Source organism: Etheostoma cragini, chromosome 24 (genome assembly GCF_013103735.1).
Source record: "Etheostoma cragini isolate CJK2018 chromosome 24, CSU_Ecrag_1.0, whole genome shotgun sequence".
NCBI lineage: Eukaryota > Metazoa > Chordata > Actinopteri > Perciformes > Percidae > Etheostoma > Etheostoma cragini.
In genome coordinates, this window is record NC_048430.1 from 1606570 (window position 1) to 1624575 (window position 18006).

An 18006-nucleotide genomic window follows, 5' to 3' on the forward strand; every position below is an offset into this window, starting at 1 on the left:
TATAGACAATATAACCAGATGGGAATATCTGTTTTCAGTTCTTCATTACAAATCCAATACTGCTCAATAAGCACTCTTCATTGATGTGGGCACTGCTCTCAATGAGCGAACACAATCCGAGCTATATATTGCCATAGCACCGAAAACACAGTACACACATTCATCCCTAGGTCTAAGACAAGACAGAGAATAAGTGCTGTATTCCGCATTTGTCAAACGCAAGGCCTGGGGGCCAAATCCGCAAATTTTGATCTGGCCCGCACGTCAATTTAGATTCACAGTGCATTTTGGGTTGCCTTGATGTGATCCAAACTAAAAAGATGGGAAACTGTTTTTCAAACTGTAGTTTGCCAAAAACTCAAAGCAGAATTTAGCGGATTTACAGTCTTTGAGACTCCCAACCAATCAACCAGTCAGTTTTCATATTTAAACCTGTGAAACAGGTGAGTCATTTTAAAAAACAATCTAAGAAGGATTGTTTTGCTTGACTTCCTAAACTCTATAACAGCAAGGAACTTTTTTGCTGACTTTTTTAGGGCTCTATGTCGACCAAACTGTGGGAAAGCTATACGAGACATGCAACAATACAGTCAAAGATATTTGACTCTTTTGATTAAAAGCATGTCAATAAACTATACATGTCTGGCCCTTGATGGGATTCTTTTTTTCCAGTGTGGTACGTAGTGAAGTTGAGTTTGACACCGCTGCTCTAGTCCTTTAATGTTGCTGCATTCCTCTGATCTTTTAGTTTTTCTCACCTGAAACATCATTTCATGCATGATCCGAAACTGCTCCCCGACACCCATTGACAACATACCCTCCACTTCCAGTTACAACGAGCTCTCTGTAGCTGGAACAGCAAAGGTTCAACTACTGTCTTAAGGAATTTTAACATTTCTGAAGTTTTTCTCAGACCACAACAACAGAGTTTGTAGAAGTTGTGGCTCTGCTTGAAGGCAGTGTTGTCTCTTCACATGGCAAGTTGGAAAAAAAATCAGTCACGACATCACATGCTCTGAAATCATGATGTGCTGCTGATTCTGCAGACGCGGCAGTAACCCGATCACCGATCTGAACATAGATATTTCATCTTGCCTGGATGCTTCCCCTTTGATTGTCTTATGCATATTAATTAGACGTGATATCCACCAGAAGGTTATTATCCATAAATGTCACTCTGTAATTAATTAATCCTGTCTGCTGGTTGCCTACCCTGCCTCATTAATGAGCCAAGTCTAGCTGATTATATTCATATTCATGTGTCCAAATATATAGCTCTATTCCGGATTCATATGCCAGAATATTGCACTTCATTAGCAGCAGGAATGGCCGCAGGGCCGTTTGACAGGCAGGATCTGCGGTCTGATTTTCAGCGGAGTGCACAGGATTCCGTTTGTATTTTTGGGGTTGTTACCGTAATGAGGGAACACATGGCTGCGGAGTCAAAAGTGAGGGAACACCTTCCTCTATGAGGCAAAGTTTACTTACATTTGAATGAGAATCACCTTCGCTGGGTAATGCGGTCCAAGAAGACAATTATGGGGGTAATTTTGTGCTGTTTAACAAATTGATTATGGAAGCTACCCCAGAGGCACAACTATTACTGTTGGTTTGAGTTTAAATAAAAATCCAATATGAATTTGCACAAAGCCTAGATGAGTAACTCTGGCACATTAGGCTAATAGAGAAGAATACCACAGCTCACGAATGTCTTGCAAATAGCTTGACATTTACCCTGCCATGCACTCAATTATTGGAGAGAATTCTATCCTTAGGCTCTGCTCAGTTATGCATGCTGCTTTCTGCAAATGTAATAATATATATATAGGCTTTAAGGGACACTGTCGCACATGCTCTGCTGACATGTGGCCGAATTGTGTGCTTAGCAGGATGTCTTAGCGCTAAGTGAGATAGCATCATAATTGGAAGCTCACATGTCAAATTCCCCAACATCGAGCGGGTGTGAAGTGTTCTTGAGCAAAACACTACACTCCTATCACACTGTCACTTCTGATGGGAACATCAGCAGAATGTATAAAACATAAATGTAAATTGAACGACTCGAGCAGAGGCCTTCTTTTGGGTGCCCAAGGCTCCTGATTTGAATCATTCGCAGTTGGGTCTGTTACATTAAACCACAATCGCCCCCAGCAGATGGAGAACACCATCAAGTTAACTGGTGTGCTAGCTGGGTAATGTTCTAACATGAGAGGAAAGCTTGGCTACTGGTATAAGACACAGCAAAGGAAATACAGGAGATTGTGGAAGATTTGTCAAACAAAATGATTAAAAGTTCTCAAAGGATAGAACAATAATCTTCATTTATTTATCCCTGAATGAAGTTAGTAGGGGTGTGCAAAATTCGTGTCACAATTCAAACTCTACAGATTCAAAATCATTTTATATAATTTTTGGGGGTTTTTGTAATGGCGTAAACACTATCACATAGGAAAAGTAACTAGATTAACATACTATGAATACATTTTTTTAAATTAAGTTTTGAATCAAAAATGAATTTAGAATTGAATCTTGACCCTTAAAATCAAAACTGAATTGTGATGTTTTCTAAATCATCCACATATGATTTAGAGTAAACCTGTACCAAAGTAGTGGGCACACTAATGGTGGCGCTCCCGGAAAAGTCAGGAGATCACCTGAATTAAGGATTCATCCATCATTGATATCTGTAGAAAATGCATGCCAATACATCCAAAAGTTGTGGAGCTATTTTAGTCTAGATCAAAATTGTGGACCCATCGACAACATTGGACAAGTAGCAGAAAAGAACGACTGTAGTCAATCCCTCTCACCCCTGATACAAAATGTTTGAACCCCTCCCCTAACGCCAACAAAACAGTAAGCCTCACCAACAAGGTCCCGTTCCACCACTGTCACTCAACCAATTTATGGTTTCTTTCATATTAATGTCGTCCTGTTCATGTATGCACCATTCACCAAGGCTTATCCCACATAAGTGTAACTTAATGTGGCAATAAACCTTTTTCTAAATGTGATTGGCATCCCTCGAGACACAGCACTAGCGTAACTAACAACTAAGCTGACAGCAGGGAGTTTAAAATGAGCTAAATTACATAAATAGAGGGCAACTGTTCTATTAGTTTTAATTGCTTTGTATTTTACAAAGATTACTAAGGTCAGAATGGACTAATTAACAGTGAAATATCTGGTGACAACATAATCAACACCTCTACTACTCCCATGTGGCATGCCAGTTGTTGCATGATGTAAGTCATGCTGTAATACAGAGCGTGGTGAGTCATACCTCAGGCTCCGTGGCTGCAACATGTTGTCATTAAAAGGGAAGTCTCAGCTCTGCTGTCAGGGTTGAATTTTTGTTTGGTCCTGGCAGGTTTTCTCCTGGAAGAAATTCATAATATATTAATCATGTATGTGCTTTCATCAAATCTTAGCATATAGGATTATCTCAAAACACTGTCACTAAGCTTAATCATCAAGGCTGGGTTTTTTTAAGTCCCTGAAAAAAATTACAATGTAGTGCAGCAGCTTGCTTATTAATCCTAAAAGCACTGAATTAGCATGATTAGCTAAAATTAGCCTTCTTTAATCAGGCGTTGTTGTTATTTCACTTTCAAATAACTCTAAAAGGACTTTAGAAATTCAGAGTTGAGCAAACCCTACTGACTTTCAAATGCAGCACAACTGGGTGTCTAACCAAGTAGATGGGAAGAAAACGGACTGCAGCAATGCTGTTAGCTCTCTGTTAACTGGATGATGCAAAGCTAGCATCCCAGTGTTTCACAATTAGTTGAATTGGGAAAATATAAGAGGTAATGGATTCAGTTTACCTCACAAAGCTGGTTTTTGAAATCACTCTGGAACAGCATGTCAAACGCATGGGTCAAATACTGGAGCATTCTTCCTGGAGGTTTAAGTACTTCCTGTTGTAACAGGATGTTGGGATGGGGCATCGCTAGTGAGCTTTGATGCTGCTGATCTATCTTGCTTTTGCAGTTTGGAATTAAATGGACATAGCAGACAGGTAATTCTGATACTGCTCTACGACATAGAACCCATTCACCCTATAACACATTTTACCAGTCTTAGTACAAGGATCAATTTAAATGCTGGGATCTGTTGTTGTTATACAAATGTAGATAAAAGCCACACCACTATAATTTCAGCAAAGCGGCTTCTGCAAAAGCAAGGTAATTATAACATTTGATAGTAAAATAATGCACTAAGAATCACTAATTGATTATGTCTGATTGTGTAAGATTACCCAAGGGAGAATTTTAACTTCAAACTCAGCCAGCGGCAGGTCTTTTTTTGTGACATTACACACATCATTTCAACTGTAGGAAAAAGAGAAGAATGCTATGTATTAGTAGTGATTATAAAACCGGTGGTAAAATATTCTCAAAAAATTCTCTTTTACTCTGGAAGGGAGGTAATCTTAATTTCTCACAAACTATACCTGCAGTGCAATTTGGTTTGAACATCCATCACAGGCTGCCTTCAAATGCAAAAATAATAGCATTGAATTATTTTGAGAATATTACTGCAGTTAGTTATTGCTGGCATAAAATCCATTCATTGGGATTTCACCGAGCAAATGAATCCAACTGGTGCACTGAAACTTCTCTATTGCATGAGGAAGTGTCCTTTCATCCAGCACAAAAAGGTATTTCACAGCTCAGCTGTATACGCACAGACTCAATTATGTCTCCTGCAGCTCTGAGCTTTATAATGAAAGAGCCTTGAATCACAGCACAGAGAGATAAAGTGACCAGCCTACGTGACATTTTCAAGATTTCCATCCTAATGTATTTATCTGCGTCTGCACTGAATATCAAAAAGGCCTCAACACACCCCATGTCTTTTTACTTTGAAGGCACTGCATCACTTTGTAAGAGTTACAACCTGAAGTAATTTAGGCCTATTCCCTTGGAAAATCCTCCCGGTGTGTCCTTGAACGCTGAGCCTGCGGTGCAAACAGCCATAAAGCTCTCATTTGTCATCTGGATTATGTCTCCGTTCCCTCAGAGCTCGCTTGTTGGGACAAAGAAAGCGTGGGGGACTGTTTTATCGCTAGATGTTAAGTTGCTTTTAATACGAAAAATAGAGGTGCTGCGGCTTTTGTTTTTGTTCCTGAGACATTTATGTTTGCACCTCGTCTCCCCATTGTTAGAGTGCAGTGTTTCCTGTATAAGTTGCTCAGAAAGCCAATTTCAGAAGCCTCAGCAGGTGACATGACCTCATCTTGAATTTATAAAACATTAGTCAGCAAGTTCTTGAAGATGTTAAAAATTCTCTGCCCAGTCGCTCCTCTTTGCTGTAGTTAATAGGGTTATATTGGGTTTGACAGATGCAGGAGATGTCGTGTTATGGCATATTCAGCTGTAGCTCCAAATGAACGAGGACGTGAGCATGTAATGGCTTTCATAAAAATGCTAGGGGATGCTGAACTTACTGATAGAAATGCTTATGACAGAAGTATTGAGGGGAACTGTCCCTTGATCCCAGCTACAGGAATCGGCTGAAAAGTCGAAAGCTCCGTAATGAGGCATGCTTCCGACTTCACCTTTCAACTCTTCATGCAAATATTGATGCAGCTGTTCTGCTCCCAGCATCTACACTACTTTAAATATTTACATCCATCCTTCATCTTGAAGCTTCAACTGCAATGTAAAAAACCCACGTTTTAAAATATGACTTCGAAAAACAATATCCATCTTCAAGCACTAACCTGCTATGTGTGTTCCTAAATGTTATGCTGCTCCGTACCACTAGTTATAATTGTGATACAAGCTTTACCCAGAGGTATAAAGTTTTTATACTAACTTCTGCATACTCAAAGCAAATTATACTTTACTTAAACTCCCTTAAATCACAAAAAAGTAGAATTAGGGTATGTCATCTCCTTGGTTGGATTTTTCTTCATTTGAAAAAATAAGTGTGCTATAAGGAGCGTATATTAGGTCAAAGTTTTTGGCAAGGATTGCAGCAGAATGGTGAATTAAAGCTCATGATCCTCCATCTTAAAAGGTACCCAGAGGAGGATTTGACTACTACTACCACTATGGAGCAGTGTCTTTGTTAGCGACATCTCTGCAAACTTTACACAAAAACTCTAAGAAATCATGCTTTGGCTGCTGGTCGTGGTCAAAAGTGTAACTGAGGTGACAAAAGGCGCAACTTTTCTGCAATGACAGATCTATTGTATCGCAGTGTGTGTGTGTGTGTGTGCGTCTTGAATAAGAATTAGACAGTGGGCCTCCAATTCTCTCTCTCACACCAGACACACCCAACACTTTCTTTTTCCCTCTGCTGGGAGAGTCTGAAATCAAGCAGATTAAGGAAGTTGAGAGTGGTACCTGCCAAAAAAAAGCTCCCTGCTTTATTTGTCCATGAGGCTAAGAGTTTGGGGACGCTCCACTTCCTTGCATGTAGGCAAATTTTTCAAAATGCATTTGTGTTCTGCGTGCAAGCATCTGACAGGAGGCATTTAAGTGCATGCATGTTTATAGGAGAGAAAACTTCAGCAATGGCGAGGGTATTTTTTTCCCCCTCACTTCCCAAACTTCTCTTCTAGTTGGGATTAAGGTGCTGTCAGCGTACAGTATCATGGGAGTCTCTGCAAACGGAAAGATTAGGGGGGAAATATTACCTAAAGGCTTACTGCGCTATCTATTCATATGGTGTGCAACTTCCCAGCGGCATATAATGGGCTAAAACACAATTTTTGCTTATGTGTGTGTTTGTATGTGTGGCCCAACACTTCCATTTGTCTGACTTCCTGGGTGGGGAGAAAATAATCACCTGTCAGGCTACCGTTCACTAACTTTAGGGTCTTTCCTACTCTTCCTGCAATTGTTCAACTCATCCCCACCCATTGTCCCCCCCCCCAACTCACTACCCCCAAGAGCGGCCAATTTCGCTCCTTTCTGCATCTCTTTATCCAAATGAGACTCAGTGTTTGATGTGCAGACTTCCTTTGACTCACTGTGGGAGACGAAGTTGAAGTTTGTTCCCCTCGTTAACAGTGGCCCTTGCAGTCAGGATCCAACAGGCAGCCCACTGCTTCCCTCCCTCCCTCTCGCTCTCTCTCCCTCTCTTGGGAGGGAGACGACTGAGAAACGTTATCTGCTGACTTCAAATGAGTGCTGAAGAGGGGGCAGCTTTGTAAGGAACACTGTGGCTCCTCCATGCTATTCACAATTGTTTTTAATTCCTCCTTTGAGAAGAGCTTCTCAGTCTCTGTTTTGTTTTTTTATCATTAAAGCACTTCTACTGTTTCAAGGAATGGAGGCCAGAATTAGATGCATCACAGTTACCATTTAAAACGGGGGTAGGTCTAATGGAGGTTTAGGAATGACCTTGACAGAAATAGCTCTGGGTCCTCCAGAAAAACGCACTCTGCCAACTTTAGCGGCAAAAAAATTAAAAGTTATTAAAGTCGTGTCTTTGTGGAGAAGTCTGCTTTTATCTCACAGTTCCAGCAGACTGCAGTATAGCCCGTTACAATGACAAGGATTATAACAAAACGTTCACCCAGTTTTAGTATCCACTACTATCTTTTCTCCCCGCGGTGGTGATCTGTGTTACGTTACCTTCGCATTTTGTTTAATACTCCTACTACTAATTTTAAATCCATTTAATCTCTCACACAATTTTTTTTTTTACTGTCACATTAATGGAATGAGCTCTGGGCTTATTAGTAGACATGTATTGCCTGAAAACTTAAAATTAAATTAAATTTTTAAGTTATTTAAAACCAAAAAAGTCCTAAAATTCAAAATTAGTTTTAAAGGGCAATACCAGTGCTTTATCTTGTCTTCCAGAAGTTTATACCACAACAATTGTTTGATTCATAACCAGCCATGAATAAATAATTGTAGGAGTTACAAACTACAGTGTCCCTCCAAGATTTAGTATCAATCATTCATGTAGTCATTCATCCAGTCTATATGCTAAGCTAAGCTATCAGACTGCTGGCCTCCGCAGTTTTACAGACATTTACACTATGCAGACATGACAGTATCACTTGTTTTCTCTAACTTTAGGATTTTTTTTTTATTTACTTAAAAATAATATTAAAGTAGCCTACTTATATGAAACTGTTTGTTTTGCTGTGTTGACCAGGACTTCCTGGCAGCAGAGAGATTGTACCTCAATGGGACTTTTAGTGCTAAATAAATCATCTCCTATGTTGATAAAGCATCATCATAAAAATGTAGTACCTTTGAATGAATAAAACATAAATATGTAAAATAATTACCTGCGATCGGAGCTACATCTCAACAATCTACATGTATAATCCTTTTGCACACCCACATTAGGCGCTGAAGCGGCAGTGAGGAGGCAAAAAACAAACAATGAATTGCAACGTTTCACTCTCTTCTACCAGGACATGTTTATTTACAGCGGCAAATGACAGGAGTCACAAGTGTTCCACAGGTACGTACAGAGAGACATCAATAGTTCCCACCTCCTGCACAAAGACACTCAGCAGGGACAGTCCAAGGGGACACGGGGGGGGGGCGAGCAGGGGGACAAAGAGGACACACACTGTACACTGAGCTCAAACACACCTGCTTTACCCCCTACAGAAAAAGGACCAAGGCAAAGGTGGAGGAGACAGAGAGAAATGGACAAGGGGGTGCGGTGTAGAGGATAAGAAGGTAAGGGTGGGTCGGTATTTAGAGTCATATTCAAATACAAAAGAACATGTACAAATCGTATAGCCTCCAGGCACTGTGCTCCCATATTTACAGTCATCGTAACAGGCAGCGGAACCACTCCATGGCAGGACCATCCATTTCAGATATGCAGGTACAAGGGCTCGCTGGGAGAAAACAAAGCCAGGGCTATGAGGTCTGAGATAAAAATGAATGGAGTCTGAGAGGGAATAGTGGCGGGGGCTCGCAGACACATGCGTGGAGTGCTGCAGCCTGGCGAATGAATCACTGTCGAGAACTACATAATCAGGTTTTACCTATCACAGCGCACTCTGAAACTCACAGGGAGAGCTCTCGCCGACTCACAGAGGAAGCCTCACAGCACTCGGACATTCATACTTAGCACGTGGTCATCACAACCTACTGTATATGACTTGAAGAGCTGCCCGATGCATCATGGAACTTGAGGTATACTCCTTCATACCTTTTTTTCCCAATATAAATAGATAAATTAACACATAATTTCTTTTACAAATAATTAATATAACATGAGTGCCAGAATAGTAGGATATTGACTCTTTAAATTTAGGGTTATTATTTAATATTGGGAGACTTATTGTGAAAAATCTTAATGGGCACACATACTCAAACATACACAGATTTACTTAGAGTACGTGCAGATACATTCAACAGTCATACATGCAACCTGATTCATGTTGACAAGTGGATTCACTCATGCATGCGCACGCACGCACATCTGCACGCACGAAACATGACATCTGGTCACATCTGGTAGTTCTACAGGTCTGTTTCTGTCCAGTGTCGTTGACTACAATCCACGATTCTTAAACTACATTTCCCAGAGTTCACAGCACCACAATAAAACTCAATCTTATAACACATTCTGTGGCAAAAAGCAGAATAATCAAAATTCATTTTGAAGGTTTAGACTGCTGCAGCTGCATTGGGCCACAAAGGGGGAGGAAAAAAAGAAGAGAAGGCACACTAATGCCGTAATTACTGTCTCCATTGAAATAACATATAATAGCTTTAGGGCATGGATTTTCTTAAGGGAAAGCAAATGACAAGAAAAAGCAATATTACACCATCACTGAACTTTGGACCAAAACACAACAGAGGAAGAAAAATGAAAATGAAAATAAGCTTTTCATCCGAGGAGCGTTCACAAAAAAAGCCAAGCCTGTTGCATTTTGAAAAAGACATCCTTTGGGGTATATTTACATAAAAGCTCTGTAAAATATTCTTTTTTTTTCCACCTATGTACAACACATGACAACACCAGAGAGAATAGCGATCAGACCAGGAAACAGAAATGCATCTGAGGCAGATCCGAGACATGAATGAAGAAATAAACGGTTATAATCCGAAACATACAGTACATGACACTCAAGTTGATTTATTTCTTGTCAGACTCGTTTGTTCCCATGCCTTGAGTCCTACCATTCACATTGCAACAATTACATGACACCATTCAGGGCATTTGTGGCCTTTAAACACATTTGTTTTTTTCATTACTCAAGCTGCATTCCAAAGCGCACATTGGCGTTAACCTCTGGCACAGGTACAGTGGACTGAACCGTAAATTCAGTTTGCAAACAGATGAATAAAACCTACTTATGCACAAATTGTGGGAAAATGAGAACGTCCGAGATCATCAACAATGTTCAGTGTTAATATAAAAGGTTTTACTAACAATGGCATCGATGCACATTACTTCACAGACTGCTACTTTCTTTTTGTCTTTTTTTGTTTTCTTGCAACACAAAGTCCACAATAGCCCTTCAGTAAGTATTATTCATTAAATATCATCCAAATTCCTTAGTAATTAATGACCCGGCCCTGGTTGATACAGATTTTCACCCTTGAAATGTTACTGGGAACCAAAGCAATGAAATCTCAACATCTCATAAAGACCTTTTGTCATTGAAGTTGTCTGGCCTTTAACATAATGGCTCAGCATTTGCCTAACATTAGCCAGGCACCTAGCTCGGCTATTAAAAGGCATAAAAAGGTTGCTGTAGTGAAACACTCAGGCATGGAAACAGTAGATTGGATTTAAATAATTGTGATATCCAGGGTTGGCCCATGTATTCACTCAAACAATGAAAATAAATAAAAAATAAAAATAAAAAATACAAGAGCATTGGCGGTGTGAGCGAAGGGGCACACTAGCATACCAGCTTTGTGTAAGAAGACATAGTGGGGGCTTGTTTATCACTATTTTACTGCATGAAAGTCTGATGTGGGCTGTAAAACAATGCCATGATCAATAAAGTGTTGTAGTTATGAACAGAAAAACAATCATTGATCAACAAGAGCCTTTCACTGATGCCATGTTTTTAAGAACATGATACATTTATCACTCAGGGTGTCCAAAAGGTTGACCCTTTCTCTCTTTCTATTTTCTCCTTATTATTTGTATTTACACATGCCTGTCACTGGGGCATTGTTATAAACAGATAAGGGATTTTCCTCCACTATTTTCCAGTGTTGTAATTTCTCTGGGTTTTGGTCTCGTGATCCGAATGTTCTTTTGTTGGGGAAGGCGACCGACCCGTTTTACGCTTTGCTGTCGTCGGGCTTTGTGTGGATGCTGTTGTCACTGTGCACTTTGATTTCAATTGTATCCGGCTTGAGAGACTCTTTTCCATTTTCTTCCTTCAGCGGTAGTTTCCTGCGGCGAAAACAAAGAAAAGAAAAGAAATTAAACAGACATTTTTGAGACTTGCACATTTCACTGCTGGGTGATTACAGGAATTCAAAGCACACATACAATTAATGTGAACACACAGACTCGAGAGTGACCACCTGGAGGATGTGTTTGTATGAAGCAGGCAAAAACGCTAAATGCTAGTGAAATAAGAACTGAATAACTACCATGAGAGCGTGTGGGCTTAATGATTTTCTCCACAAACTGTGCAACTCTTGCTTTAGAGCCCACCAGTAATCACCTTTTAGACATTTTGTTGCATGAATGAGTTGACCCCATTGGGACCAATACAGCTGAATTTAATTGAAATGAAAAGGAAGAAGGGATGTTAAATATAAAAGCCTTACAGGGCTGCACACAGAAGAAAGAAACCGATTACTCATATTCATGCTTCACTTGGACCTATTTGGACACCACATCGATACAGGTTGGCTTTGCACGGAGCTATTTGTAATAGTTTCGACTATATGTGACTTGACAGACACTTTGCTGCATTCCCAGTGGAAAGACAGATCGTAGGGGAACGCAACGCTGACTTTAAGCATCGGCTACGGTCGTGTTTACTGTCAATATTTCAACAAATCTTTCCATAACCTTATCCAAAGTGTTTTTGCAGCCTAAACCTAACCACACGGGGAGATACAAATCCCAAGTTACCCTAGAAGTCCTGATCAGACTCTTAGGTACCCAGATGGCCCAAAAAGACTGCATTTTAAACCAGAGGCGTGGGGTTTGAAAGACATTTACCAGACATGAAAATATGCTTTCGAGCTGCATTATATAGGAGATGTAGTATCCGGTATTTATGGAGCTTGACTAACACTAGGGAGTTAGAGTCAGGATCTCTCTCCATATGCTTTTTCAGTTTCAGCCATTCTTTTGTGATTTTTTCCCTTAATCTTTTGAAAGTGCAATATTAAATCATTGGAGTACCCCTTAATGGGAACGAAACGTATTTGGCAAACATGTAAATGTGCTGTATTTATATAGCGCTTTTCCAGTCTTAACGACTGCTCAAAGCGCTTTTACATCTACAGGAAACATTCACCATTCACACACATTCATACACTGTGGCCGGGGCTGCCGTACAAGGTGCCACCTGCTCATCAGATAAACACTCACACACATTCACACTCCGATGCGCAGCACCGGGGGCAACTCGGGGTTCAGTGTCTTGCCCAAGGACACTTCGACAATGACTGCAGGGGCGGGGATCGAACCAACAACCTTCCAATTGGCAGGCAACCGCTCTACCACTGAGCCACAGCCGCCCCTGTAGAAAGGTAACAGGTGTGTTATTCTCGACAATGATTTGTATCGTAGCAGTGCAATCATTCTGCCCATGTTTGAATTGTCTGTAGGTCTCTATTCTGTCAGGGTTTAACAGAAAGTACTCCTTCGAGCCGGATTCGAACCAGCGACCTAAGGATGTCAGTTCTACAACTCTACAGTCCTCCACTCTACCAACTGAGCTATCGAAGGGAGCTAACACAATTAGAAGGATAGATACACCGTTTTCTAAGAGGGTTCCTTTGAAGTGAGCTGCACTAGGAATTTTAAGGAATTTTAAGCATGATTATTACTAGAGAATTTAAACATTTTATCAAAATTTCACATTCAGAACATCATCAGCGGTCTTCCTTTGTCCTGTAAGCCCTGGTTGCTCACTGGTCTTGTTTTTTTTGTTCATGCCTCCTCAGTGCTGCGCTGTCACTTTTCTGCCTGTGTCGATCTGAACAACATGACCTCAGAGCTGGCACATCTCCCATTTGCTTTCTGTAAATTCAGTTCCAGGAAAAAAGAAGAAGAAAAGACAGATAAAATATGTACCTCACTGTGTTACTAAGCATGAGCCATTTGATCGGCTTACCGCCTCTTCTTAGACAAGCGTGTTCCTCTCATCCTCCAAATTTTTAGTTTCTAGTAATTCCCTTAAGGGACATCACAGCTTTATCTTTATGAGATCGCGGGATAAAAATCTAACCGGGATGTGTTTCCAGCGATATGATGTACGACAACTTTTATCTGCATCCGGCACAAAACAATGGCATGCAATATAGAGACTGAGTTAAAGTCTAAATAGAATCAAAGAGTGACATAGTGTGACTTAAAAAGAGTACATTTTTTTCTGTATTAGAGTTTGTTATGGTGTACTACTTTATTTGGATATTAGAAAAAGGCCCCTAATTGCCAGTAGATATCTAAAAATGCGTTACAGATCTTCCATCTCTGCTATGGCCATTGCTGTTTCCATGCTATAGTTTCACAGTTGTTACATTTTGATGCATTTGTGCATCTGCAGGACACAGATTTCAAATAATGTAAAGACAAAGAGTCCATTTTATTTGCTGTAGCCATTTAACCAAAATACCAAAGCCCAACCAAAAACCACTTATTTACAAACCAATAGGGACACATTCATTGTGAAAATATGAACCATGCACAGACCAGCTTGAAATGAAAAGTTGGGTATCTTTTGTTGTTTCATTTTGCAAATAAAGCCCCTGTGCAGACTCCTCCAAGCAATTTGTCCCTCAGCATAAGCTTGCTCCGACTCTTGAACAGGCACAGACAACAATAAACATCCAAAGTGCAGAATATATTGAGTTGCACATCAAGGTTTCAAAATCCTTTCTTCTATGGTGCATCTTTCGGGATTGGCATAGATTTAATAAAGGGAATCAATAAGGAACTGGGGCCTTTAACTGCTTAACTCATCACTGTCCCTGACATTCAGAGTGTTTTTCCTATTCTTCTAACAGATTTGGAACGAGGGATTGCGTCATAAGCAGACGTAGCAGACTTAAGATGATCTGTCACCAGTATTTGCCCACTTTAGCTAAGGGCTACATATTTTCTGAGTTCACAGGGTTGCCTTGCTTCTGATTACTTTGTTTTTCCAACCTAATAGTTATTTCCTAATAATCATTCAAGACTCGTTCCTCACCTTGCACAAAACACTTACACCGCCCATCCATCAATGCCTTTTGACTCAAAGATTCTGCTCCATCCCCTCTCTTATCAAATGGAAATAATTAGCATTTTTAAGGTTTCATGTGCTCTGACTGAGAACAAACTCCAAGTATTTAACTGGGTAAGTTGAATATATGAGATCAAATGTCTTTAGATTATTTATATATTATTTCATAAGGGGAATTTGGGTTTTGAAGCAAGCCTTTGTATCTACATTAAAAAGCCTAATGCTCCCACAGTGTCCAATGATGGTCCAGAAAGCTGTTCCACAATATGTTTTTTCTTTATTAAATAAACAGCGAATAGTCAATTTTAAAAGGCAATTTACTACAGCATAACATCAACTCCATGGGAGTTTTTCTAGTGAGATCAAGAATTTCAAACAGTAGCCCTGTGTGATACTGTACCTAATCGGCCAGAGGGGTTTCCCCTTTGGTTGATTGGTGGATGTTAAGGTTGCTGCATAGTGGAGCCAATTTCATGTCCCATTAGCTTCATGCAAACCCAGATTGGACTTATGTTCAGATGGGGAGGTTTTCTCAACATTTGGGAAGGGCTTGCTGCTTGATGTTTCCTCTCTTGAGTGTGGATGCCAAATCAAGGGAACCACAAATGCATTCACTCTACCGACATATCAACAGTCTGTCATTAAGAAGTTGACCCACTGGGGAAGTAATTGCTGACGCGTCAGTGGCCGGAATGCAACACACTCTTTACTTCCCCGCCCACTGTGTCATATTTGACTCTTTCACTGAACAGACACACTTCCATTTATTCAAATGAAACACTCCCCACCAACTTGAAGAGACGCCCTGAGCTCTTTACACTCCAAGTCAAATGTTCCCCCTTCTGGTGTGTTAAGTGAAGTGTAATCCACAGGCAGCTGTTCAATTCACAAAACCTCTCCCACATCGTCTTCACTTATTAACTATATCTATAATAAGTGGTTAAGGCTCCCTGTTTTCACTGTCAGAAGTTAGAGAGAGTTAAGGAAATACAATAATGGAAAGATCGTGCCAGCATTTTAATGCTTGGGCTCAAGTTTTTAAATTAGTTATTGGTGAGGCTACTGAATTTATGGTAAATACATAAATACATGTGGCCTTTTGTAATGCATTTCAAGAACAATATGCCTAATGCAAAATGTCTGTTAATGAAACAAACTAACAACCAAATGTAAATATTTTTTTAAGTTAAAAAAAAGACTGAAAAGAGCAGAAATACAGCCAACTTTGGGAATCTATGAGAAGCGACTGTTCAGAACAAATGAAAACAAAACACACAAACGGCAAACGTTACACCTTGAGAGAGGGAGAGTTGATTATAGGGTTGGGGGATACTTTAGTCAAAACTGAGCACGGGTGTCCTCTTGCTGCTAACAACACTGCGAAGAGCGAGGGGAACTATTGTAGCAAAGTCTCAAAGCCTGGCTTCACTGACAGTATTCACTTTCACTAGTTTCTAGTTATCCTTATCAAGGGCGTTTGATGATTAAATAATACATTTTATCATGCTGTAGCAATTGGGGCCACTGTTGGACCAGATTAAATGGAGAAAGGATTCAAGAGCTGGATAAGATTAATCAGAAAGGAGTTTTTTTTAAACGTCAAATATATAGAAATGTATTTTCTTTGGCACCTATAATTCTTACATGCTCACATTTTAAATGAAACAATTGATTAAACAATACTCCCCCCGTATGATCCTCTTAGAGCCGACCTGAAAACTATTTTTGTCCGTTAAATTTGTTCCTCGTGTAATTTGATACAGTCACACTTGGCTGTACTTTGTAGCTCTTCAGCAGCTGTGCTGTCAGCAGGACTTCAGACAACATGATGCAAGTTGCAGTTGATGTGTCTTAAACAGTCACAGACAGGTCAGTGATGCTGATTCCTCACACCTAATCTAAACTCCCGGTTGATCCAGAAGATGGCAAATAAAGAAGTCAGAATAGTCTGTGAAAATTACATAGAGTCTTTGGTTTTGACTTTGACTTTGGTTAATAAGACAGGTTTGTTTTCCACAATAATCTGAGTCTAAGGTAATCCGGCTGTGGAATGTATGTACTGTAACGGACCCTCATGCGTCTGCAAGAATTACTCTATGCACACACACACACACACACACACACACACACACCCACCCTCTGAAGTCCCATTTAAAATATGGTTTGGGACACAAAGCAAACAGGAATGCTACTGGGTCTTGACAAGCCTCTTGATAATGCTGCAAGAGCCAACAGCTGTGTGCACCTCATGTTGGGCCGGGGAGATATCAGACTGGGAATGCAGATGTGTGTTTGTAATCTGTAAGCTTCTAAGTGAAACCAAAGCGCAGCAGGGGCGACTTGGTCCTCCCTCTATTTAAGCATAAGTCCATCTACAGCAGGCCATAAAACACACTAAGTCGCAGAGGTGTTTGTTTACACAAAATCTTTAAACCTACATTCTTTTCTTCAGCAAGCATATTTCATCATAGCTGTCATCTAGAATCTGAGAGTGAGTCTCAAGGACACAGCTGCTGATGGACACTACTTTGGCTGTCCACACGGGGACTAGAGATCTTCTTACCTGACCTAGTAAAGAAATCAGCTCATGAGTGCAATTGGAAGAATGTGTGGAAAACTCTTCTCCAAGGCCAAACAAATGTATGTCTTTTTTACAAAAATCAGGTGTGCTCCCTCCAAAGCCTTTAGCTTCTCCTGACAAGCAGCTTTTTGTTTGCTCTCGAGTTAAAATGAAATACCGCAAAATCACACTTAATTAAATGTCAGACATCCGAGCCTGCTGCTCCAGAATTTGAAAGTTAAGTGCTCTCTACATATCAATGTCTTGCCTCCAAAAAAGTTTGCATAATCAAGAGTCACTGTAATTTTTTACTAGCACAACAACGAGGGGGAAATGCTCTGGCTTGCATAATAAAATGCAATGTAGCACAAAGCAGTAATTAAAGTAGGCCATCCAATCATGAATGACTGACCAAAGTAGTTCAATCCATCGCCTTTCATTAATTCCCTCATGCCTTTTAGTTCATTTTCTGCAACACAACATCCCACAACTAAATGTTTAATGTATACATGTAAAAAATATCCTCATCTCGCTGTGAAAGGATCACATGTCCACTCATATAACTGTACAGTATTGTCCTGTAAACAGCTGTCCGTGTCACATGTGAAACAAAAAGTTGACTTATTTTAAATTATGCACCAGACTTTCTTTTTTTTTTTTTTAAGATTATTTTTTGGGGGCTTTTCCCTTTATTATAGTGGATAGACAAGAAAGTGGGAGAGAGATGGGTGATGACACACAGCAAAGGGCCGCAGGTCAGATTCAAACCCGGGCCGCTGCAGGATCCAGTCTACATGGGGCGAACACTCTTACTGGGTGAGCTAGAGGCCGCGCCACTTATGTACCAGACTTAACAACTTCATACACAGTACATCAATTATGTAACAAACATACATTATGTTGGGGGCGCTATTACCGCAGAAAGAACATTTTCAGTTCTTCCCTGTTCTTGGTAACTTGGTAACAACTTTGACAAAATAAGTCCAGAAGTCAAAACAAACACCCCGGACAAACAAGCTGATTTCATAACAAAAAGCTTATCAATAACCAGACCAATTTTTTGGATTGTGACACT

The 18006-nt window shown here is 40.1% G+C and overlaps 1 protein-coding gene and 1 non-coding gene across 4 annotated transcripts in view; both read right to left on the reverse strand.

Annotated features, from left to right (window-relative positions):
- Positions 1–8378: 8378 nt before the first annotated feature.
- LOC117939252 (neural cell adhesion molecule 2-like) overlaps positions 8379–18006 on the reverse strand; it is a 291147-nt gene continuing 281519 nt past the window's right edge. For all 3 annotated transcript variants that reach the window (XM_034864437.1, XM_034864436.1, XM_034864438.1), the window contains one exon: positions 8379–11355. In XM_034864437.1, coding sequence (XP_034720328.1) covers positions 11241–11355 — 115 coding nt within the window. In that variant the 3' untranslated portion in view covers positions 8379–11240. The remainder of the gene's footprint in view (positions 11356–18006) is intronic.
- Positions 12786–12873, reverse strand: trnay-gua. The gene is given in 2 exon segments: positions 12786–12821; positions 12837–12873. It is a non-coding gene; the product is annotated as a tRNA-Tyr (tRNA).